This window comes from Ambystoma mexicanum, chromosome 3q, assembly GCF_040938575.1.
Source record: "Ambystoma mexicanum isolate Mex_15411 chromosome 3q, UKY_AmexF1_1, whole genome shotgun sequence".
NCBI classification, from domain to species: domain Eukaryota; kingdom Metazoa; phylum Chordata; class Amphibia; order Caudata; family Ambystomatidae; genus Ambystoma; species Ambystoma mexicanum.
The window spans coordinates 388,555,709-388,581,872 of NC_090926.1; the positions used below are offsets into that span (position 1 = coordinate 388,555,709).

At 44.7% G+C, this 26,164-nt stretch overlaps 1 protein-coding gene across 2 annotated transcripts in view; it reads right to left on the minus strand.

The window, feature by feature from the left end:
- SLC6A7 (solute carrier family 6 member 7) overlaps positions 1 to 26,164 on the minus strand; it is a 543,627-nt gene that overhangs the window by 296,022 nt on the left and 221,441 nt on the right. For both annotated transcript variants that reach the window (XM_069654061.1, XM_069654062.1), the window contains exon 2: positions 4,409 to 4,592. In XM_069654061.1, coding sequence (XP_069510162.1) covers positions 4,409 to 4,592 — 184 coding nt within the window. The remainder of the gene's footprint in view (positions 1 to 4,408; positions 4,593 to 26,164) is intronic.

Here is a 26,164-nt window from a genome sequence, read left to right on the forward strand (position 1 = left end):
ACCACCTAACCCATCCTGACTAAATACAAACCGAGCATATAGTGACTGGTTTTTCCCAACTGTAGCCATCAACTGCACATCAAAGCTCTCTTGTGCTTTCCCTCTCGATCCCACAAACTAAGCCCTCTCTAGCTCTCCTTCCTTTTCAGATCTACTAGAGCACCTGGAATCCATGCAAATGGCAGCGCTGCATGGTATAAATCACAATAACTTAACAGGTTTCTACTCAGCAGACAGTGCTAAGTAAAACCTTCTTACCTTATATGGGAAGGACATTAGGACCATACTGCCGACAGCCCTGCTCACAGGAAACCAATACTGAAATCAAAAACACAAGGAAACCGCAGCGCTGCACCTCACATAACCTCCTCTTCTGCGCTCACCTACATTCTAGCTTTTTCTATACCTCTCCTGCAGAACAACTAACAACACCCTGACGACTATCAGTGCCCCGAGGCCAATGGCAGAAGCTGAGCTCGACAAAACGTTGCTTTCCACATGTCACCTGTAGTTATTCAAATGCCCCTATTGTTTAAAATACCTAACTTTGAGTTGGGGTCACATGGTATTTTTTTGGCCAGGGGTATATAGAAAGTATTGACTGTGGTAAATAATATGGCTTTCACGCCCTGGCACGGGAGGTTGACATGGCCGGTAACAGCCCGCCAGCCTGAGTTATGGTAGGCGCAAGCGAACCAAGGGCCTCGCCGAAGGGCTGTGGGCTGTTACAGGCCATGACGCCCCCCGCCGGGGTGTGAAAGCCATTTGTACCCCAGGGTTCATCCAGGGTGCAAATGGCTTTCTTTTCTTTCCTCCGGAGATTGCCTGCCGTAAGCGATGCCAGTCACCCAAGGAAAAAACAAAAACAACAAAAACCAAGATTGCCGTTACCAAGGGACTAAGTCCATTTTCCATTTCTATGGTGGCAGCCGGAGTGGAAGGTACGCAAGACTGGAGCATAAAGCTCCCGTCCTGCAAGTAAGTGGGGAGGGAAGGAGGTTTGGGTTAGGTTTTGCGGGTGTGGGGTAGTGGGGGAGAGGCTCCCTATTGCCGCCACCCAGGGAAGGGTCTCGGGTGGCTGGAACAGCAGGCGGAGAATGTATATTCCCACCTGCTGTTCCAGCCATCTGATTGGCTACTGGCCTTTCCCTGGGTGTGAAAGCTTATTCTTCCACCTGGGTGCTCCCACCCCCTCTTCAGGACTCTTACCAACCTCTGCGATTCTCTCTCTCTCTCTATCTCTTCAGACCTCCCCTTCTCTAACCCTCTTACCGCTCCTCTCTCTTGGAGTGATCACTTTCTCCTTTCTTCCCACCTCTCTCTCTCTCTTTTAGCGCCTTGAAACACTTGTGTATAGGCGTGCTATAAATGTCATATCATATCCTATCATATAATTCCCAGCAGGTCAAGCCGACTCCAGAACTGCCACCTACCTTCTCGTTCATCCGACCCATGAAGGGGGTGTCAGTTGAGGCTTTCGTTGCTACTTTCTCTCCTCCTCCTACACCTCTGGCTGACTCACACTCTGACATAACCCTCTCTAACCTTCATCTCTCTATCTCTAACACTCTGATAGTCCTTGCCCCTGTCATGACGATTCCCTTGAAGCCCAAATCTAACTGAAACTCTTGGTACGATTGCGACCTCGCCGCCCCTAAATGCAAGTGTAGGGTAGCGGAGAGGAAATGGAGATCATCAGGAGCACTCCCTGACAAACTGGCCCGCTAACTGCTGCAAAGGCCGTACAGACTCTCTATGTTCTCTAAGAAGCGAGCCTACACCCAAGCCTGCATCACTGCGGCATTTAACAACTCGGCTGAACTTTTCAAAATCTGCAAGGAGCTGTCAAATCCTCCTGCAGTCACTACCTCTCTTGTTCCCTCCCTGGCCCTCTGCACGGCCTTGGCATCTAATTTCACTGCTAAAACTCAGTACATCCTGCCCACCCTTTCTTCCTCTACCTCCTGTTCCTTCGCCTCTACCACTCCTGGTCTGTCGGAAGCCATCGCTCCTCCTTTCTCCTCCTTTACCCTTAAACCCCTGACGATGTTTCTAGGCTAGTCTGATCTATGAAAGTCTCGTCAGGTTCTCCCCTGCTCATCCAGAACCATCAAGGACCACATCGACACCCTTGCTCCAGCCTTGTCTGATTTGTGCAATCCCTCCTTTGCCACTGGAACCTTCCCCTCTCCCCTAATCACTCTTCTGTGAACCCCCTTCTAAAGAAGCCCTCGGCCGATCTTTCCTCTCTGGCTACTTATAGCCCGATCTCCATCACTCCTTTCCTGGGCAAACTCTCTGAAAGGCTGGCCATCTCCCAGCTTAATCTACATACTGAATCTGTTGGTTGCCTCCATGACCGCCAGTCTGGCTTCAGAGCTGCCAGTAGCACGGAAACTGCTCTCTTGAACACCCGTGAAGCTTTTCTCTCCAATCTTGACTTTAATCTCCTTTCTATCCTCATTCTCCTCTATCCTCTGCTTTTGACACGGTCAACCATGCCATCCTGCTCAATCATTTCCGCGACAACCTTGGCATTACTGATCAGGGGCTGGCCTGGTTGACCTCCTTTCTCAACTACTGACGCTCTCAGGTCCAACTGGGTCTTTCCTCTCTTCTCTCTCTCTCTACTTGTGGTGTTCACCAGGGGTCTAACCTCTGTTGCTGGCTCTTCCACCACTACCTGGCACCTCTTTCCCACTGCATTGCTGCTTTCTGCTCCAATTTTCAATGTTATGCAGATGACACTCACCTCTCTTTCAGGCTCCCCTCAGCCACCCCTGCTTCTTCTCTCATACCTGACTGTCTGGCCGCAATTCAGGAATGGTGTGCCGCCAATGATCTCTGCCTTTAATTTCAGTAACACTGAGTTCCTCCTCATTGGGACACCCACTCCCTCCTTTCCTCTCTCTCTCTCTGGATGCCCACACTGGGCCCTCTCCCTGCTTGTTCCTGTGAGGCTAAAAACCTTGGTGTCATCTTCGACTCCACCCTTCTTTCCTCACATCTCTGATCTCTGATGTCTATAAGAAGTCAAACTATCAGCTGCACCTCCTCAGAGGTATTCTACCTAGAGAGGGCTTGCCCTCTCTAGGCTGGACTATTGCAACATCATCTTTCTAAATCTTCCTGCCTCTACTCTTCGACTTTTACAACTTATTCAGAACAGTACTGCAAGACTTGTCCTCGGCCTCAAGCTCAGCGATCATATCTCTCCAGCTCTGAAATCTCTTCACTGGCTCCCCGTGGCTACAAAGATCAGCTGCAAGACCCCCTGCATCGTCCACAAGGCTTTCTGGGGCCTGGGACCGATCTACCTCCAACTTTCTCTTCCAAAACATCTTACTTGTCAAGCTCTATGCTCATCCACCTCCACCTCTCTGAGGGTCAGATGCTTCTCCAAGGAAAGAGTTAGGGGCAGATCTATCTCCTCGGCTGGGGCCTCCCCCTGGAACAGCCTCCCTGCCTCTCTCAAACTTGAGCAGAACCACCTCCGGTTCCAGAAGCAACTCAAGGCCTTCCTTTGCGCTTCCGCTTTCTCTCTTCCTCTCCCCTGCTGATGCACCTGACTGCTCCGCGCACTGGTCACGTGGTCAACCGCTGAACTCGGGCCCAGGCTCTTGCATGTCCAGTTGCTCTTGCACTGCCTTTCGGGCTCCCAAGCACTTAAGGGTCTGTATCTGCAACCCCACAGTCCCTTCTCTCTGCACTTATGAGCCACCCGCTGGCTGCACTTGTGAGTTAACTGCACGTCCCCCTACCCCTCCCCCCTGGAACTTCTCCCCTTCCCTCTTTCCCGTATTTGCGCAATCTGAATGACACAAGGCCTAGTAAAATAGTTATTTTGTTCTGCCTTTGTTTCCCCCTCCTTGTCTTGTCGCACCTTGAAACCCTTGTGTACAGGCGCGTTATAAATGCCACATCATATCATATCATCAAAGGTACTAATATCTGCGTACAACATACCTTAAATATTCAGTGTGATCCCAACACCTGATGACGTATTATTTTTAAAAAAGGAGGCATTTAAAACATCAAACGTTTTTACTGTAACCGCCAAACTCATAAATTAGCCCTAACTGTAGATCTCTAAACCACAGCACCTGACAAGAGTCAGAATAACCTCTATATTGCACACAACTCTGCCTCTTTCAAATACTGTCATAAAGATACATTGTATGCACCCCAAACACCTGAAACAACAGAATCTGTGGCATCCCGCACAAGTCCAGACTTTAAGCTCGGCAACCATTTTGACTACAGTACAGGCCACTAGTAGGACTAATAGGGGACATTTTGCAGCTAAAGGCTTCAGGGATGGCTCTTTGGAATATCAAGGTGTGATGGATGCCTGGCCTTGGCAGGATTCTCAAGATCCAACCCATGAACGCGCGCATGTTTCTATTACCTCCGCCGTTGGTGTAGGCTCTGTACGGAAATCTCCAGACATTTCCCAAGCCCACACAGTATCCGATGCAGGAGAGCAGGAAATCCAGCTTCCCGGTCCAGTTTCCACGGTCTTCAGGATATTCTGCTTCCAGGTCGCCATCTTCTCGGTCACTGGGGCTCAGCAGCAGGTCAGGGGTCACTGGCTTTGGAGGGGACGACGGGTGAGTAAAGATGGAAATGGAGGAACCATGACAGAGAAAAGAGGACAAAGACATTAGATATTAATTGAAATTCAGAACAAAAAAATAATACAAGTATGAAGATTAATTAGACATGCCTGTCATATAAGAAGGAAAGACATTTGAGTTAAATTTAAGAAAGGGGCAAAAAGAAAAAAGTTAAATGAGAAAGAATGAAACAACAGAGAAAATAATTAAATATTAACTAGAAGGAACACAAGGAACATCCTCAGACAGGACATTCATTATGATTCTGCTGAAATTACAACCGTCATCATTTTAAAAGTCTTCCCAGGAAGAGCAGGTGTGACCTTGTACCTTGCGCAGCCTACCAGCAATAATTGTAGTGGCCCTCACAAATAATGGTGCTGTGACCTCAGCGAGGGACGCGGTAGGTGGAAGCATAGTGCAAAACATGGCCAGGCATTGTGGCTGTGGCTCTTCGACAACCAAGTATGTGGAATGGGAATAGGAAGGCGGTCCCCAGTTCTGTTTAAAAAAAAAAAATCTCACTCGGCCAATCAGTTTTCACATGTATAAATTGCCTCTACTCGCTGATCTTAACTCTATTGGACACCATGCCTAACATCTACCTCAACAGATGCCCTCTCAACAGGGGCCCGGAATCAGAAAAATATGTGCTATCATTATTCGATCGATTTGATTGGGTTATTTATATATTGCTGATGTAGTCAACGAAGCAGACTTAATTGCCTCTGGACAGTGAGTAGAATTTGGTAATGTATTGCTAAACCCGGGTTCCATGACTGAGAGTCTTTTCTTCTCTGGTCTGCCAGAGTCCAAGGGATGTCTAGTCTTTATCCTACACAGACCAAAGGCTTCATCCTGGGATATACTGTCTGATTGCATCCTTAAGGTAGGACGAACCAACCTCATGGATCCGTTTGAAGATGATCCGGAAAAGTTAAAGCTGAACTCTCTACAGGAAGCCACAGCTGGTTCCTGTCAAGAGCTAAGACATGATTGTGTTTTCTAATTCCAGAAAACAAACAGTGTTAAGCCACCTGGAGTCGGCTAATAAGGTTCATCGAAGTACCCCCAGGGGTGCATTGCAATAGTTCAAGCCACCAGTCACCAAGGCTCATCCTACACCTTTACACTTGTCCAGGGGCCTGAACTGACAAATCACACATAGATACCTGATATTAAAATAGCATCTGGAAAGGCGATATTTTTGCTGGGGATCATTTTTGGGGGTTTTGGGAGCGGGAGTTGCATGGGTGTCCCTCGTTCCTTCAAAAATAATGCAGGGGTTGCAGGGGTGTCCCCCGCAGATTCCATGCCTTAATATAGCCGGAAAAATATGGCGATATTTTTGTATGGCGATATTTATGCAGGGATATTAACACATGGAACCGCCATTGCAGTTCCTTAAGTGGGCCTAGGCTTGCATTATATAATATTAGTGTTATACAGAGACCTCGCTGTTACTCTCTTGCTTGCAGTTCCTCACTATTAAAAAAGGATCTATGCGACTCGACTGAAGTATAACTGGTTCAATCGCAGATCCTCAAAAGCCCTCCCACTAAATCCCACCCACCAAACACCTCCCTGAGCCCTCACCTGTCGACGACTGTTTAGGTGAATCTCACGCTCCCACCCCCTGTCCCCTGCTGTCCACACCTATGGGGTGTGGGGGGAGGTTCACCTCCATACCCTTTCCCACCCCCGACCACCTTCCTTCCAAATCTAAACTGGATGGGTGAATCTGCCCCCATGGCCTACTTCTGGGACCTGATGAGCATGATTCCCCCTGTGTGCATTCCCCCCCACTCCACCCCCAGCCCAGCCCCTCTAATCCAATGGTGTACCCTCAACCTCCCACATACCCCACTCCCCAACAATCGTTTTATCTACTCTTCCACGGAGCACCACACCTCCACTTCCTGACTCAGCACAACGAAAACTAGATAAAGAACACAGACTATGCTTTTGGTGGTCTTCACCGTGCAGGTCAGCCTGTGGGACAGGGATTTGGTAACCTAATTTGGCGAAGATCAATTTGGCGAATCCATCTACAACAATTATGGGAAGAGCCTTAAAAATAGATAACATATGTTATTCGATATCCATTATGCTAAGTTATTTTGTTTTATTAAAAATTGCCTGCCATGCCTTTGAATGTAACCTGTAACAGATATTGAGTTCAAGTATTTAAAGAGCTTACATTTGTACTTATGTATCAATGATTGTTTACTATTGATGCCGGGAACCCTGGCTCCTGTATTAAATGGCCCAACCCGTCTCTATGTTATAGGTATTCAAGTATTTAAAGAGCTTACAGCTGTGATTATGTATTGATGACCATTTACTATTGGTGTCCTGCAACCTGGCCTGGCTCCGGATATCTAATAACCACACTGTGCCCATTATCCCCAGGGTGCAATGCCAGGAAAAGGGATCCCTGCTATAGCTAGCACATGTTTTTTAAGAAAAGGGAGCTGTAGGAAATGTGCCATCGATTGCCCCCTCTCAGTTGACTTCACAGCGCACCAAATAGTCTCCAATTGGAATGGGCATGTGTGTGCCATTAGGCCAGTTGGTGGTGTTCTTGTGCTGCATATCCCCTCTATAAGGGCATGATTGTCAGCCGCCCTCTGAAATGTATTATTTTTCCGCATTCTGCTACAGCATTTACAATTGCTTTTCCACAAGAATCTGCCTTGGTATTATCCAGGATGGCCACTTTTCTGTGATTCTTAGTTGCTTATTTGCACCCGGGGTGGGGGACGCAGCCAATCAGGTTCCTCGGATTGCGTGCTGAAACCACTGATATCAGCCCGCCTTACACAGAACCCGCAGGATGAAAACCCCTGCCCTGCTCCGCCATCTTCTAGCCACCCACCCTTTCCCTGTTTTCTTTTAATTTAATATTCCCAACCCCCCAACCCCACTTACCTGATTGGGGCGGCAGTGACCGCCCTCTACCACTGCAGAAGCAGTTTTACAGCATCTCATTTTTCCAGCTGCCATGGTAGTGGAAGAAGGGCTCCATACAGAGCCCTGCCTTCTAAAACCCTGGTGTCCATCTTGGAAAGTATTTTCATTCATTGAACGTGATGCACACGGTGTCCCGTTCAATGAATGAACATTTTTTAGCTCCCTGGTTACCACTTTGATAACCCAGGTGCGAATCGCGTTAGTAACCTGTTCCATGGGCTACACCTGGCCCTCGTTAACCTCCCTCGCTCCACTTGGGCCATTAACTCAGGCAGCCTGGCCGTTACCCTGGGTGTAGCTGTTGGAACGGGTTAAAAATGCCACAGTATAAGATGATCCAGTTTTTTCGCTTTGGTGGCTTTAAACATCTCTTATATGTGCTACTGCTACTTCTATAATCCTGTTTCCAGGAATACAACACAGAAGAATGATGTCAGAGAGTAAGTCATACTAACTGCACTCCATGTTCAGTTGAGACAGAAAACTTGCCAAAAATTGGCATTCATGCTAAAATTGCTGTTGGCACCAATTGACAACTTCCAACTGCCTTTAAGCTTCTTCCACAGCTGAAGAACCTACTTTATGTTCCGTTCACTATGGTGGTGTTGCTGCTATGGCACCAATTGTTTCACAGCAGAAAGGCAAAAGGACCATTTCCAGTGTTAGTATTCATTGGATGCAGCAGTGGTTGTGCCGCGCGAGTGGTATGTGGTGATAGGGAACCAAGTTCAGCAAAAAAGCAGCACTCCATGCTGTTGGCATTACTATTTTGTGGCAATGGCAACGAGGGATGCCATGTTGGCTTTGCAAGTGCTGGTGTGGAAGAGCCACCTTAAAACAGTCATCGGGGTTCACATGCTATATTCCTGCTGGGCTCCTCAGATCAGGAGCATTGGTTTGCAGGTTTTGCTGACAGTGGTACCTGCACAGGAGTTTGCACAACACCTCATTATTATGGACCGTTATTGTGGTGCAGCCATATCCCCACTAACCATGAGCTTATTAAATTAAGCGATGTCTGGTCCATACTTGAGCATCCTGTGCTCAGACTTATCATTTGTTCACCATTCCATCTGCATAATCCAGGCCATTGGCAATGACCACGCCTCCCAAAAAACTCTACCAAATAGGACCTCATCACTTCTCTCTGGTGCACGCAAATGGTTGAAAAGTTATTCCCTGCCCCAAAAAGAATCCCTTCAGGACCCAGCACTTAACACTATTCTTGTAGTGAATATGGCTTTGAATCCTTTCATGTACACAATTAACAGTACCTTAGAACAGAAGGAGGGTACTTTTATAGTAGATAATCAAGAGGGAATCAGTAAAGCTGTAGTATTACAGAAGATACAGAAGACCTTGAACATTGGAGCAGTAGAAATAACCTAAAGCTGTGCAATCTCCCTGAAGGCAGGGAAACAGACTATGCCACTTCTGTCCTTCAATTCTTCCTGCATGAGTTAATAGGCATGCTAGCTGATGCCAGCCTTAATATTTCCAAAAAACATCAGCTGACGCATCCATGCAAGGCCGGTAATCTTCCTACTGATTGGATATCACCAATTCAAGCAGAAGATGCAGCAGGTACATGAGCACAAGCAGATGATGCGGGAGGGCCAGGAATGGTTTATTATCCAGGATACTGCACAGCACTGGGATATGAATACAAAGGGCTACATATGCACTGGCATAGGGCACCAATGCACGATGGCTGGGCCACACTGAATGATTTCATTTAATTATTTCAGCAGAAATGATGGGCAGTACCCTAAAAACATTGGATGAAATGGTTTAGGGATTATTATGAGGATGTTTAAAGTATTGCTTTATTTTTGGGGAATGCATTTTATTTTGTTGCAATTCAGAGATTTCTCTCCATTCCCCTTTTAGATGCATTCAATGACTGGTATGTATACCAATTTGCTTTATGAACATCCCTGACATCCTGATGTCCTTGCCCTCAGCCAAACAGTTATTTTATTGACTAAACTATTTGTTGCTCCTAGTGTTGTCCCTTGCAAGCATCATGTTTTTGCCTCCACCACCCCTGCACCCCACAATGTGTCCCCCGCGGCCCCCAGGTTCTTTCCAGCAGAAATATATGCTCACCCACAGTGTTCTCAAATTGAAATTGGATTCTATAAATATGGCTGTTTCCACAGTGTTAATAACATGCGGCACAGCCTGACCTTATATCAGCAGTGCTCATAAGAGTGAGTGTGAAAGACACACATGTATCACAAATACACGATATATATTTTGTCCCTAGCAGCACAAGTCACAAGAAGGTTTGCTGGGACAGTAATGGCATTAACGATCTTGTTAAAGGCCAAAAGGTTCTATCCTACCTCTAAAAAGTCATGGCCACTATTATTGGCCTCCATGAAGCACACTCATCAGGGGAAAGACCTAAGAAATTAAAATGTCAATGGGTTGAGGGGGTGGGAGGGTGAGTTGCGCCTGCTGCGGCTTCTGGCGAGAAAGTCGTGCTGTCACTCTTTTTCACAAAGCTAGATTTGTGTTTTGTCACAACTTTGAACACATATTGTCCTGCGTGCCCGACCATACATTTGGAAATGTATGGAGGCTAAGCTAATCGCAGTAGATACTTCCAATCGTATTGTTTGTGTTTATTTTACCCAACTTTTGAATCAGGCCCTGGAGCACACACCCAAGGCGAGACTTCTTAACTCGAAAATCTTCAAGGAGATTATCTGAGAGGCACCTACCTTTCTTCTGCACTGAAAGGCTGTAGCAGTGGGATTAGGCGATGCCAGAAGATTTCGCAAGCCACATGCACGGACAGCTTGTTTTATTCCTCTGCTAATGGATAGACTTCTCTGTTGACTCTGTATGTTCTAATAGATCTCTAGTCAAGTCCATTTGACACATCAACTGTGGTCCAGATACTCTGTTATCAGGCTTCTAAAGTAAAAGCCATGACTTTTATTTTTAAAACTTGTCTTGACTTAACAGACATGACTTAGAGATGGAGGCTTAGTAATGTGTTACTTAAGCAGCACACACTGAGGGAAGGACATTACTGACTGTTAAGACACGTGGGCCATGTTAGAGGCCCGAGCAAAACCTTTACCAGCTGGAACTTCCCCTATCCAAGGTGTCTATAGCTGTTAGTATCCCGGGCAGGTGAGCTAGCCTGCTAATACCGTTTTTGAGGAAATTCAGCTTTGCATGAGTGTGCAAACAGGGTTCCCTTAAAAACATTGCAAAGTTGGCAACATTGAGTCCCTTTTCTATGTCCATGGCCGCAGTGGTGACCAACAGCCAGAGAGGAAATAAATGGACAAGTAAGTGGGGACTGGAGGGTGGGGGAGTGAGGGGGATGGATACCAGAGGGGGTCAGAGTGAGGGTGAGCATGTGTGGGGGCTTATGTGTAGCCTGGGGGAGAGGAGTCAGTGGCCTACATGGAATCAGAACATTACCATGTAGAAAAACCAATGTTCCGGGCCACCTGATTGGCTTTTGCCTCCCCTCAGGGTGTCAGTAAAAGGGAAGAATGTCCCACAGGCAAGATTGGCTTTTATAAAAAAAAAAGTCATCACTTTTTAAGAACACACCCTTCACTGTTACTGAAACATCAAGCTGTGTTTAGAAGATCATAGAATGATGCACAAATAAAATGATATTACAGAGGACCTCAGGCTCGAAGTTTAATGTGATTAAAGAGTTTGAGGCAAATAGCTATAACAAGCTGTGGACTGGGTCCCTCACAGAATGAACCAAAAATAAATTCAAGTGCAATACATCATTTGCTGGATATGCTTGTGGTATGTTGCTAAGGGCCAAGGACAAATGTTGTAGGTGTCGGATAAGGTTTTCAAAGGCAAGCATTGTTCCTAAAAGCAAATAAAGTATAAAAGTTGTTTCCCTAAATGTTGTAAATGTATGTTTGATCTCTGCAACTCGGGTAATAGTTAAGCTGTTTACTAATTTTTATAAAGAATTAAATACACAAGAGCAGGAGTCTGTTGATGCCTTCTTTCCCAACATCAAGAAATCCATTCTGGGAAGCACAGATGTAAACGTGCTTTAAAATCTCTAAAGCATCCATTAAGTCTCCAAGATACTAAAACTGCTGTCATGTTAGTTTATTTTGTCCATGCCTTCTTTGATCAAGTGTAACCTGAAGCAGTGAGCCTGTTTTCTCATTTTTTATAGAACAAAGAAAAATCTGGTGCTCTGTTATTCTAATTTTAAAATCACCCAAAAGGCAGGTTTTGATACCTTTTCTTTGAATAACTGGAAGTATTATTCTGAGATGGAACAATGTATTAGTTGCAAAGTCTCCTGGACTTCTTCACCAGTTGGTGCAGATTCAATTGACTGGAAAAGAAATGCCCACTGCACAGTTCATTCTCAAAGTGAAGCAAGCATTGGCAATGCCAATAGTTTAGATTTTGTAAAGGCATGGGAAAGGCATACTTGTACACCAGCCAACACTGTTGGCTGTGCCAATGTTTGTTTTTAACAGCACTTCAGTGAAGGACATGCACCGTGCTTATAAATCGAGTGGATGAAGGCAGACCTGATTAAGACAATTTGATTACGCCAGTAGCACATTTACAGCTACAATTAAGTCATTAGCTCTCAGGAGACTACTTTGAAAAAACACTGGCAGGCACTTTGACCACAATGTTTCATGGCAAGGCTTGATAAGGCTAGTTGAAAAAGATCCCAGGTGCATGTGTTTTGGGCAGGGAGAAGTGGATGGGAATGGCCATAGGGATTAGCATGGCCATGGGACGTCAATGTTTGGGTAAAGAACCAAAGAACACCTACATGCATTGTTTCCCCTCCTCATATGCCATTTCTCCCAAGCTGTACACTAATGCAATAGTTTCACCTTCGAGGTGGGCACCACCTACTAGCCAAAACTAGCCAAAACTAAAAGAGCATTTTCAATTGAACCTTGGCTGAAGGAATAGTATGCAGGACTGGATTAACTGCCATGTCTTAAAGATCATAAAGCTGCTGCAAGTAGGGAACACATACCAGTTTTCACTGAAAATAATATTCATTTCTAGCTGAGAAATATGTTTTAAGAAACCAAACCTTATTTACAGATAACTGTGGCATGTAATATAGTCTCAAAGTTTAGTCTTAAAGGATGCCCTAGTAATTTCCTAAAATCAATGATGTTCTTTTAGAAACATAGTGAAGTGTAAGACGTAAAAGCTCAAGATTGGAATGCATGGTGTGTTTTGTATTTTTCTCACATATAGTGTAAACATGTATTTTGCAGCCTCTATGTAGTGTTAGGACCATGTGGTGATTTCAATACAGCTGCTAAGGTTTACTGGCTGCTAGACAGTGGAACACTACAAATTACGATATTTGACATTATGTCCCCCTTGCAGGTGATTTTGGAATCACAAAGACAAAGGCGAGTTCATCCTTCATCACCAAAATGAGGCTACAGATAGAGGGCTCACTCTAGGAGTTGTGCCACTTACCAGTTATCGGGCAAAACTGCTCATAAAATACAGGCAACGCATGTGTTTCTCCCTATCGTAGAGATTCCTTTTGAAAAGGTAGAGATTGACATTGTTGGTCTCCTTGATCTTTCTACATCTTCAATAAGTTTCTCTTAGTGGTTGTTAACCATGCCACTAGATATCCAGAGGTCATCTCACTTGAAATAGTAACTTCTAATCCAGTTGTCAAGGCTATTCTGGGTATTTGTTTTACGAGGGTTGGAGTCCCAGAAATATTTCTCTGACAGGGGCATCAACTTCAGGTCCACCTACATGAAGGCCATGTTGATTGAATATGGTGTGACTTACACATATTCAACCTCATACCATCCACAGACAAATAGATCAGTTGAAAGATTCAATGGAACCCTTAACAGCATTATGGATGCTTTGGAAGAGACTGTTAGAAAGAAGTGGGATCCTCTTCTGCCATATCTCTCATTTGCATACAGAGAGGTACATCAAGAGAGTACTGGTTCCCTCCCTTTTGACCTATTGTTTGATCAACCAGTTGAAGTCCATTTGGCCTTCGTGAAGGAATATTTGAAAACCGCCACTCCTAAAGTTAAATTTAATATAGGGGTCTATGTGCTAGGATATACGAGAAGAATGGCATTTATGATGGTACAAGCAAATATTAGCCTGCAGGGAGGTCAGGCTTTTGTCAAGCATTAGTATGGCCAAATGTGTGTGTAGATTGATCTGGTAGCACAACCTAGTCTCAGACAGAAATTAAGAGTAAAGTGAGGTGCTTCCAAATCTGCCCCAATGCTAGGACATAAAGACCGCATATGGAAACTAAGGCACAATAACCATATACACTAGTGACACAACAGACACGAGGTTCGATTTCCAAACAAGTCTGGTTTATTTCAAAGTATCTCAGTCGGCCGACTGGGTCTCTACATCTCGCAACATGTTTTCCCAGACCTCGTGAGATGCAAGAGAGCGAGCAATGCTCATGCAACAATATATATACATTACATACAATCAGTACGAAGGCAATTCGATCCGCCCATAAACGTATCATTCAGGCTAGGGTTCGGTGATCGACAGTACAAATATGACACGTTATGACAAGTCCTCATTCAGTCTAAACAGAGTTATTCTAGCAATAGCAGCAGAGACAGCTTTCTGTTATGGGGAACATAGAGCTCTTAGTTCAGCAAAGATATCATGTTCGTAGCAGAGAAACATTCCTTAGCATGTTATCTGTGTGTTTCGGTTCATGAGCTAAGGGTCAAACAGTTCTGAAGCAGCAAATACCACTCTCCCCGAAGGAGTACCACTAGAAGAATATTATAATTCATGTTTTAACTGCCTTTTACTACAGCGTTTGCTAGACAGGCCGGCACCTGGACTACTGATTAGATGCAGCTTCTGCTTGCCTTCAAGGACTTAGTGAGAGAGAAGAACAATGTATCTCTTCATGGTTTGACATTCCTGTCTGTGTTAGTATTTCAGTATTCAGGCCGTGGCCTTGCACAGTGTGTGAGTTTGAAGCATAGAATACATTTTGCAAAGCGGTTTGACAGAAAAGAAAAAAAGCAAATGGACGGCATTTCACAAAAAGGACACCCTCTGGTTTCATTGACGATTCTGCGATTGTGATGTTTGTCACATGATGTGAGAAGGCCAGACCAGCAGCGTTCGACGTTGTGAGAGACTTGAGGAAGGAAGCTAATCTCTGTTTGAGAAGTGGAGAGAAACACGTGTGCAGACATAAAACGAATGTCGAGAAAGCGCTAGAGCATGATCAGCATCAACAGACAGAAACCGTTAGGAACATGGATAGGGCTTTCCAATTAGATGTACAGAAAATATATCCTCAGCAAGATTTGCATACATCAGATGAGCTAATAAACATAATATTGACAGAGCGAAGAAATGAACATCAAAGTACTGACCCAGTTGCACCTCCTCCTTATGTACCTTCCATTCCCGTTATTCCATCTGCACCAGTAGTAAGTCCCTCTCCCCTTGTGCTTGTGACATCATTTCCTCCACCCCTGCTAGAGCATGAGTTAGCCGCTTTAGTAGGCAGTTCTACAGAGATGGGGCCTGCACAAGGAAGCAATAAACAGACTTGCAGTACATATGTTGACGGTGATGATGAAGCCGCTGTGCAAAGTTCCATATCTGATCATAGAGGCCTTGGTGAACAGCAGGTATTGTTAGAAGTACATGGGGAATTATCTTGTGAAAATATGGAGTGATTTGACCGATAGAGTGGTACTGCAAGAGTTGTGTGATTTGGTTGTCCTTTCGAATTCACGAGATAATGCGAAAAAAGTACGAGAACATGTAGGCCGAATATTTGTGTTTAAGCACGAGCTTGATCAATTGCATAGAGAATTAATGAAGAAAGATAAAGCGCATATGTCATATGGTCAGCAACAATTTTTGCCGCTGTTGAAACCTGTTAGTGAAGAGATGAGAATTTGTACGCGAGATGCGCTTAGATGGATTACAGATGCCGCCATTTCCCCAATGGAAGTGCATGATACTTTTAGTCAGTATACACCAGAAATGCAGAGAAAGATATTACAGGTCGTGGTAGAGTATTTACAAGATGAATGTATGAAGAATAAGATATGTTGTCCTGCTGATTTAATGACAATTTATCAAAGAGCATTTTCGCCTGAAACTGGAACGACTGTTTTTTCTCATGATTTAGCTTTCATGCTTGATAAACGAACAAATGTAGAATGACCTTGTTTGCAATTACCCAGGAGGGAAGTGCCTCGCACGTTTATCCTGAAAGTTGAAATTGCTGCCTCTGGAAGAACTCCAGCACGAACGATAGAAGCCCATTATATTGCACAGTTTGTACATGTTCCTTTTTCTAGGCAAGAAGTAAAAACTATCAAGCAGACAATCCCTGAAATTAGGAAAACCTGTCAGGATTCTATTAAGAAATTGAATCTGTTTTGAATTCATATGTTTTTACATTGAGTGACATTGATTTATTGTTTCCCGTGATTCTTCCTGTAGACATATGGAAACAGGTTAGAAATATAAATGACGCAACGATATTAGGTGAAACATGGGAGAATTTGACTAGAATTGATAGTGAGAGAAAGGCTAGAGAAAAGCCGCTACAAATTATGTTGGCTTTGCCATCAAGAATAGTAGAGAAATTGAAAACTTTGGTACCCGAGAAGAGAATAGTTTGCGATAAATTGACTGCTTGTTTACAGGGCAAAGAAGAAGGAGCGACTGATTATTTTAATCGATTTGAAGAAGTATTTGCAGATTTTAGTGGTCAAGACTTGAGTACTGAACCCGGGAAGAGATTGTTTGTTGATAAGTTTGTGCGAGGGTTGTTACCGAAAATTCAAAGTTTAATAATGACATCTGAAAGTGCATGGCAAGCAAAAACACAAAGTGAAGTATTACACATGGCCCAGTATTATGAAAATAGAGTAAATTCAGAGAAGGACAAAGAACTGAGGGACAAAGGGAACTTGAAAACAAAAGTATTGTTGCAGCAAGTAGCAAACAATAATAGAGGTGGTGGGAATGCACCATCCAGAGTCCAATTTTCATTAGCATCCAACATGCAAGGTGGTCCAATAGGGATTTATCAATGTGCCTATTGTAGACAAGAAGGCCATTGGCGAGCACAGTGCCCGCATATACAGAATCTAAATGGGACTTTCCCGAGAAGACAGAATAGAGGTCAACCGGGAACACAAGGACAGAATAGAAACCAAAGAGCGCCACGACTGCAGGATAACCAGGGTAATCAAAATCACAATCAGAACCAGAATCAAAATCAACAGAGAAATAATACAAATGGTGAAAATATTTTTGACAATCAGTAAAATACATATTACTCTGGCGACTTTACATCTGACGATGTACTGTTCTACTAGGACAGCCCAAGACAGAGGTTGGAACCAGTATACATTCCCGTAGACCAGAAAGGGCCCTACGTAGAAATGAAGTTTTTCACATTTTTCTAGCGGACACATGTACACAAAAATGTTCGCTTGACCATCAGCTGGTTCCAGCTATACCACTGTCAGGGCATAATAATGTCTTAGTAGGGTTCTCAGGTACACCAGTAATTAGTCCAGTGTCACAACCAGTACCTATAACGCTAGGTCCATTCACTGAATCTTGCCCATTCCTTTTGATGAAAAATTACAGTGAAAATTTGTTGGGATTAAATTTGTTGAAGAAATTGAATGCCGTTATTTATTGTTCTCCTGATGGAGTGTATTTGACGATATCGCCACAAAAGACTCCTGTATCACAATTTTTATCTAAGCCATTACCAACTGAATTAAGTAAAGTACCAGCTTGCATATGGGCAGTGAACGACAATCAGTGGTCGAAGTGGGTGGGAGCTGTCGGGAGCAGTGCTCCTCTAATTCTTTTAATGACGTTTTACCATTCCTATACTTTTATTTTAAAAAGAAAATGCTCCGGAATGGTTTCTTTTTAAAATAAACATGTAGGAAGCAGTTGAAACTTGCATTTTCAGTGCAGAGCACTGAACATTCCCTTAAACTGCAGGCGCTTGCGCTTGGGGGTTAATATTGTGCATTGGAGGGGGTGTGGCGATGGGATTTGCGGGGAGCGGTGCAGACCAGTAGGGAACATAGCTCCACTACTTCTTTTCATGCACTTCGACCACTGACGACAATGATGTTGGTTGTTTGAAAGTAGAGCCAGTGAAAATTGTTTTGAAAGAAGGAATTACATTGCCGCGTATTCTGCAATATAACATTTCGGCTGAAGGAGAGAAAGCATTGAAATGCATTGTGTCAGATTTGATTAATAGAAACGTAATTGAAGAAACTTCTGGTAGTACTTGCAATAGTCCGATCCTTCCGGTTTACAAGAAAGAAGGTAATGACATACCGTACCATTTCATAATTGATTTGCGCGGAGTGAATAAAGTTGTTGATCCGCAAATTCCATAAGTCAAGGATGTGACTTCAATTTTGACTATGATTCCAGCATCTGCATCGTAGTTTAGTGTTATAAATTTGAAGAATGTGTTTTTTAGTATTCCAGTACATCCAGATAGCAAATATTTATTTGCTTTCACTCTAGGAGGACATTCATTTACATTCACATGAATTCCGCAGGGCTACACTGAGAGTCCGAGTATATACAGTAGAGCATTAAAGGAACAACTAGATATGCTAGAACTACCAGCAGGTTGTGTTTTGTTACAATATATAGACGATTTATTAATAGCAGCAGACACAGAAGAAATTTGTAAAGAAAGTAAAGTTGCACTATTGACACATTTAGCAGCACATGGACACAAAGCTTCATTAAAGAAATTCCAGCATTGTCGAAAGGAATTGGCCTACTCGGGCTACCTCCTTTTGAAGGAGGGAAGAAGATTGACACCAGAAAGAATAGAAAGCATCTCTGATATGCCTATTCCAAAGATGCAGAAAGAAGTCAGAGCTTTAATTGGCATGGCTTCATATTGGAGGCAGTGGATCGCTAACTTCTCTATGATTGTGAAACCGATAGTGGCATTGACAAGGAAAGATGTTACCTTACCTTTGCCATGGAACATGGAATGTCAAGAAGCATTTGACCTGCTCAAAGCTGCATTATGTTCAGCTCCAGTTTTAGGCACGCCAAATTATGACAAGAATTTTAAGTTATTTGTGCATGAAAATAATGGTTGTGCTTTGGCTGTTTTGACTCAGGAACAAGGAGGGAGAAATAGACCATGCGGCTACTTCTCTTCCACGTTGGATCCTGTTGCATGTGCTTTGCCACACTGCTTGCGAGCTGTTGCTACAGCCGCTGCCTCAGTAAAACAAACCGAGGGAATGGTTTTAGGTCACGCTTTAACCGTCATGGTGCCCCATTCAGTGGACGTTCTTTTAAATAGAATGCAGACGCAGCACCTTACATCAGCCAGATTAACAAGGTATGAAATAGTTCTATTTGCACCACATATCCAAATTATGAGGTGTTGTGCTTTAAATCCAGCCGAGTTAATGCCCCCTCCCAATAACAAAGGGAGTGAAAAAGAATTCCCCCATGATTGTTTAATGGTTACTGAACAAGAGACAAAAGGAAGAATTGATCTAACTGATACCCCACAGAAAGAGCCAGATGGAGAACTGTTTTGTGACGGTTCTTGTTTTAAATTACCCGATGGTACATTAACTGCCTCATATGCCATCACTACACTGAAAAGTATTGTAGAAAGCAAAATAATCCCATATAACTCAGCACAAGCTGCAGAGATAATAGTGTTAACCAGAGCATGTGAAATTTCTGCAAACCTTAATATAAACATATACACTGACAGTCAGTATGCCTTTGGGGTGGTACACAATTCTGGTCGATTATGGGCTGAAAGGGGTTTCCTGCATCACATGGAACTAAAATCCAACATGGCACTTTGATAGTGAGACTGTTGTCAGCACTTGCGCTTCCCAAATGATTAGCAATAATGAAATGTGAAGCACATAAAAAAAAGCAAATGGCTGGCATTTCACAAAATGGACGCCCTCTGGTTACATTGACGATTCTGCGATTGCGATGTTTGTCACATGATGCGATTGGTTTCTGACCAACACACTCTACATACTATTGGGTTGTTTCTGGTCTTACACCAAGGAAGCGCTTCACATGATTCAATAAAGGAGTAATCCTGTCTCCACAACAACATCATGAATGTAACATCATGAATGCAATACTTTGCTGAGGCAGTCTGTTCCTATGTTTTTACCTCCTCCCACCCCCTCCCATGGATGACTCCCTAGCATCAACATAACATTGCATAAGGGTCAGTGTACTTTTGGAACTCAGGTGCTATAGAATGTCAGATAAGGTAAGGGACTGCATAATGTCTCAGGTGAATAAGATGTTCAGCCTTGGGGTGATTTAGTCCTCTAATCTCTTTGGTACAGTCAATTGTTTTTTATACCAAAACCAGGCTAACAAAACTTGAAATTCTGTGTTGACTATAGAGTTGTTATAGTTATAACTAAGAGAGATTCTCACCCCCTCCCATCAACTGATGAGTGGGTGAAAATGCTGGGTGCCACCAAGTACCTTGGCATATTTGATCTCACCACTGACTATTGGCAAATCATTGTAACTGGTGTGCTAAGGCAAAGACTGCATTCACCATCCAAGAAGGAGTTATGCCTTCTTGTCCATAATAATATACCTGCCATTTACCAGAGTCTGGTGTATCATGTTCTGAATGGGTCAGTTTACTTTTGTATTGCATATCTAGATGATATTGTTACCTACATCCCCACTGGGGAAAAACATCTTTCACACCAAAGAGTAGTGCACCCCCTTCATCATGCTCTCCTGACCATCAAGGCATCCAAGTTACAAATTGGTAAAGGAACATTGGTCAAGCTGGCATCTCAGAACTCCTCACCACAGTGCATTCTTATAAACCCTCTAAACACTAACATCAACCGAAATCGAAGACCTTCCCACCGGCAACAGTAAGTATAACCCAGATGACAAGTTGTAATGGGAAAACCAGAGAATCTACAGCTCCTGTGACAGCCAATGTAGGCCTGGTTTTAGGGCCGTAACCTGCCAGGTCAAACCTTGATGCTCTGCAACTACTCTTATGCAACCCCAGCATTTTGGGTTCTGATGCATCTAATGTCCCTATTCTAAAAACTAACTCAGCCTCCCCTAAAACCTACCTGTCTTCTACACTAGCACACAGCAGGGTCCCCTTCTCTCTAGCAACTAGCATCCACCTCACACTACTCTACACTTGAGGAATTGCAAGTAGCCACCCACAACCAAAATCCACATTCTCTTCATAAACTACATGTCATGCTACATCAATTTGAGAACGTCTACTCAACAATTGGGATCATGCAGACCTAAACTAGGCCTCCAACAATCCAGTAAGAAGTAACACATTCTGCACACATGTTTAATATGCAGTTGCTTTGCAACGGTGGAGCATGGTTTCATCAATTTACATTGCACCACGCTAGCCATTGCAAACTTGCTCTCCTCCAGCTATTCCAGCAGCAACCCCATAACTCCTCTCCACAAAGGATGCCAATTGTCAAACCCCCAAGCAAATGGCAGAAGCCACTATACATAAGGTCCAATAACAGTGAGCTAAAAGGGGCCTGTAACGTAAACCCATTTTCAGTCTGAAAGTGTGCTTAGGTCAACTAATCTTGTCAGTCAACATATCCTGACTGTTTACAGTCATGGCAATGAGCAGTGGCGCTTTACATCACCCCAATATGGACATTAAGGGAGCCCAGAACGGAGTGCATGGTAGGGTTGTCACTGTGTTTGTCCAATTACATAGGAATGTATATTAACAGGGGAAACAGGTGATCTGATTGGCCCTGGCCGGGTCATTACCAGCCTGACAAAGCCTGCGTCGGGCTGGTCTCAGCTGTGTCCTGGCTGCCATGGAAAGGGAGAAGGGACTATGTGTAGTCCCTTCTCCCCGTTCTCTGGTGGCCAGCTTTTTTTTTTAATCACTTTTCAAAGGACAACCATGAAAGGGAGAAGTGACTACGTGTAGTCCCTCCTCGTTGCTCCATGGCGGCCATCTTCTTTGTTTCATTTTTTTTCCCTTTTCAATGGCCGCCATGGAAAGAGTAAAGGGACTACGTATACTCCGTTCACCCAGTTTCGTAGCAGCCATATTTTGTTCTTTTTTTTCAGTTACAAAATGCCAAAGCCGTTTCGCAACTGAAAAAAAGGCATTATTAGTACCCCGGTTACTAGTAGCAATAAGCCCCTCACTGGGGGGGCATTACCACTTCAGGTAATGCCCCGGGCCTGCATTAAGTGCTTGGCTTTTAACTATGGGCCCCGGGGCATTACCTGAAGCAGTAATACTCCCCAAGCACGGGGCTTATTGCTTAAATAGCGGTGCATTTAATAGGGTTACTGTGCATGCTCTAGAAACTGTTTATTACTGGCAGTTGTCTTGTACCCGAGGAGCTGGAATGGAACATCCCTTTGCAAGCTGACGATCCCATCAATAGGTGAACAGGCCTCTGGTCGCTAGGGCTAATCGAGCATCACGAAGCCAGGACCTATACCTTGGTATTGTCTGCCTGGTGGGCAGGTGCTTTATAAGCACTCTACAAAACAACTGAATGCATAAAGAAACAAAATAAACAAAAGAATAAGAAACACGAAAGAGCATAAATAATGCGAAAGTGAAATATTACAGTAAAAAACAAGCTGTACTTGTAAAGCATAGCAAGAGAATTACGTGTAGAACATGCACAGTGCTCAATTGCCCCTGTATATGGATTAAAAAGTATGTAAACATACCAAAAAACGTGCATATGACATTTCTTAAGAGTAACATACTGGAAGCTTTAAACAAATGATTTACTTCAAAGTGAAGTGGTGGATGAGGAAAGATGGGAAAAGCCGTGGTGCAAGGGAGAGCCGGTAAGAGCAGCAGAAAGCCAGGGCCTATGCTGCAGAGGACCGCCGGGACATACCCAAAGTTCCCTGTTGGCCAGTCCGCCCCTGTGTGAAGCTCCAGACTTTGCACATTTGCCTTGCCCGGCCTGTCAGAGCAGCGGTTGCCTCCAATGAGTCCGCGGCCTCCTGATTTCCTGACAGGCCAGCCGGCGTCTGACGCGCGAGTTGTTCCTGGCATGACAGGGGCTGGAGAACTCGCTGTCTCCTCGCATACCTTAAACCCCTGAGATTTGCTTCTATTTTAGGGACAGGGAAAAGGACAGCCCGTAACAAACGGAAAGGAGCGTTAGCAATGCATATTTATAGAAAGTTCATACCACTAATCAAAAGTGTTCTCGTGCAGGAATAACTACAAGAATATCAATAAGAAAAAAATACCGACAAAATGGCTTACAAATGAATATAATGGGGCGTGTGGGAGCGTTCGAATTGCAGATTAGCCTGCAGCTCGGATTAACACGCTCTCTCACAACTATTAGTGCTTAATAGGTCAGGAATGAGGTGCATTCGTAGAGCGATCTGTGGCTCAGTACTGGGACAGTAAGGATGGCAGCAGGTCGGGATTAAGGTGCATTGGCAGAGGCTTGTGAGCAAGGCGCCGAGGTCACCGGGAGAGAAGGTTGGGGGCAGATTTCATGTATTTAATACCAGCATGACATGACATCGTGCCCCTTTTTTGGTGGTGTGCTTCATGAGACTTGGTGCCCTTTCAGCCACCACAAACCCAGATGCAGCCTTATGGGCCCAATCGCCAGCAGCACATGCCTCCAGGAACTTCAGCACCTCAAAACATCCTCTAATGGGTGTGATGAATCAACTTCGGGGCACCAGTGGTCCAGGTATGAATATCGAGTTCTAAACCATCAATCAGCCCCACACCTCTAGTACACCAGAAAGGATCCGAACAGATTGGAAATACGCGTAAATTATAAACCTCCTTTTTACAATTTTGGTAACGTGGATGGAAAGGTAGGCTTATCTCTGCAAGGTCGTGCATCGTTGGTTAGTTGCAACACAGCACAAATACAATTATTACCCAATAATAAAAGGGAATGTCCAGTCAAGGTTGTATACAAATATCGACTTTATTATTATTACAGCAGACAGTTCTAGCACACTACAAAATACAATCCACCCTGTAAAGGAACATGGAGGACAGACAGTTTCACAGAGGAAATGGATGCACTCTGGATACTGACAGGAGGGTAGTCGGTAAAGCAATCAGTCTTAACTGTTCAAGGTTATTTTGTTTCAGCACCAAGGGAGCAAGGGGATGTAAATGTCACTAGGGGCCTTCAAATAAGGACCAGGGCGACAGAACCACAATGTACCTGGTGCTTGAGATGATCTTGATGCTCGACAGCGTCAAGTCATTTCAGGACACTTTGCAGCTCCTGCGACAGAGTTCAAGATGGGAGACAGCTGTGGGTATCAGGCGGCAGGCAGTTTGGCAAGCGAGGCTGGGCAGACGGCTGTAGGCTGGCCTACACGGCGGCTTGGGGCCAAGATCGTTGTCTCTCTGCTGGTTGGTGGATTTGGAAAGCTGGTCGAGGCGTCTCGGACGGCTTTAGTGACTACAGCGTGACAACAGTCAGTGGTGCAGCCAGTCGCGGCTCGAGGGCTCGACTGCCTCAAAAATGTCCTTAAAAGATGGACGCAGGTTGATGTTTGTTGTGGCACTCCTAGCTTCTTCACAGGGCTCGTGGCATCCTTTCAAGGTGGACGGCTCAAAGCTGAGGAGAGTGTTTGCAGGTAACGGCCTTGTCCTTTGTTCAGAGACTCTCTGGAACTTCCCACCTAGGAAGCTTGCCGGCAGAACTTTGCAGGGCGCACTGTGTGCTGGACGTGTAGCAGTTCTGGAGCTGCTGGACGAGTCCTCTTAGTCCGCTATGTCCCTCTGTTCCCTGGGAGATGTTTAGGGGAGGGATCTTGCTTCCCTCTTGGACTTCCTGGCCTTCCTTCACTGGCGGAAGTTGTGAGGCAGACTGTACCTTCAGCCAGGGTCCAAATGAGTCCTTCTTACTCCTTTCAAAGTCGTTGGATGATCTGCTAAGTGATCTCAGAACTCTTTTAAAGCCAAATGGGTCCCAGTGATTGGTGCAGGATAAGCCTACCTTAATGTACCAATCCTTGGTCCCTACCAACAATCTTCTGTTATGTGTGAGGTCAGGACTAGACTGCTTGGCAACAGGAAAGGTAAGCGGTGACAACATGTACTCCTATGCCCCACCCATCTTCCTGTCTGTTGTAGATCAAAGTATCTCTCTGGTGAGCCCTCTGTGGCTCTTCATCAAAGCGCAGGTCTCCCTTGAAGTTTGTGGTGAGATCAGACTTCTGTCTTCCTCAAATAACATACTTCGTCCCTCTGAAAGGGGTCTGCTCTGCAGGGGTTGCATACGGTAAATATTGGACCCAGGCATGCCATTCGCTGTCCTTCTTACAGAGGGGTGGGAACTATCTTCAAGTTGACACGTTGCATATCCATGAGGTGTAAGTCCTGCCTTCCTCTTGCCCATTCTGCAATCGAGCCTGACACAGGCCTGATCCAATGACCTCCTATTAGTATGCACTGCCACCAGCAGTTTAGACAATAGGAAGGCAGATCCACTGAGCCTTTGATATTTTAATTAGGCTGCCCATGGCCGGAGGAAGGGGTCGCCTTCCCCCTTCTTCAGGTGTGTTGATGTACCGGTGGCTTTCACATTCCAGCTGAACATGACGGGGGATGACGGCGCTTGTAGCCTGTGTCCTCCGGGAGTACATGTAACTATGCCCTTGTCGTGTGGTGAGCAGGGAAGATGTGTGCGGAATGGCCTCACACATTTTCGGAGCATGATCTCCCATCATTCATTTTCATTTTGAAAATCAAAAAAAGCCCCGGAGAGCGCATGCTACCTGTGCGGATGGACACATTCCTCACAATCGGTGGTCCCTCTGAAGCCCTGGCACCCACATTGCAAGCACCAATGGACCATAACCAACTTGCCGACAGTTGGTGGTCTAGACCACAGTATCTTGTAACACCAATAATCTCTGATGAAGCTGCATTGCACTCGTCATCACCCAGCCATCACCCACAAATCACAAAAATGCATGCTTGTCAATGCTCACGCCACAGTATGCCAGATGACAGGCATTACCAACTTCAGACCTTCACATCACAGAGACATTTTCCCCAGCCCTCTGCACGTACCACAGATGGCTGGTGAACCACGACGTAGACTATAAATCACATACAGCACACAAGTCTGCTTTTGAGAGGCCTCACTGATTCATAAGAAAGACCTCCTTATAGATACTTTAAATAACAACACCTCACCCTTCGTTTCCCTATCTCACACACTCAGAGGGGCACGTGCTACCTTATCTGCTGCCTTCCAAAGTCAAACACACCATCTTCAAAGAAATGATGGACATCATCATGACAAACACCAAAAGCAGAAATAAAGGAAACCACAGAAGCACACCCCAGTATTGCAAAAACATCACACAACTCATCAGGGTACTTACTCGTATTAAGGTACCACAGTCAACATAGTATTCACATGCTGGCTCATCAGCAATCACACCTCTTTCTCTCTAACAGTTGGACCGGCCAGATCGATCCACAGTATCTATCCAGTTGCCCTACAACC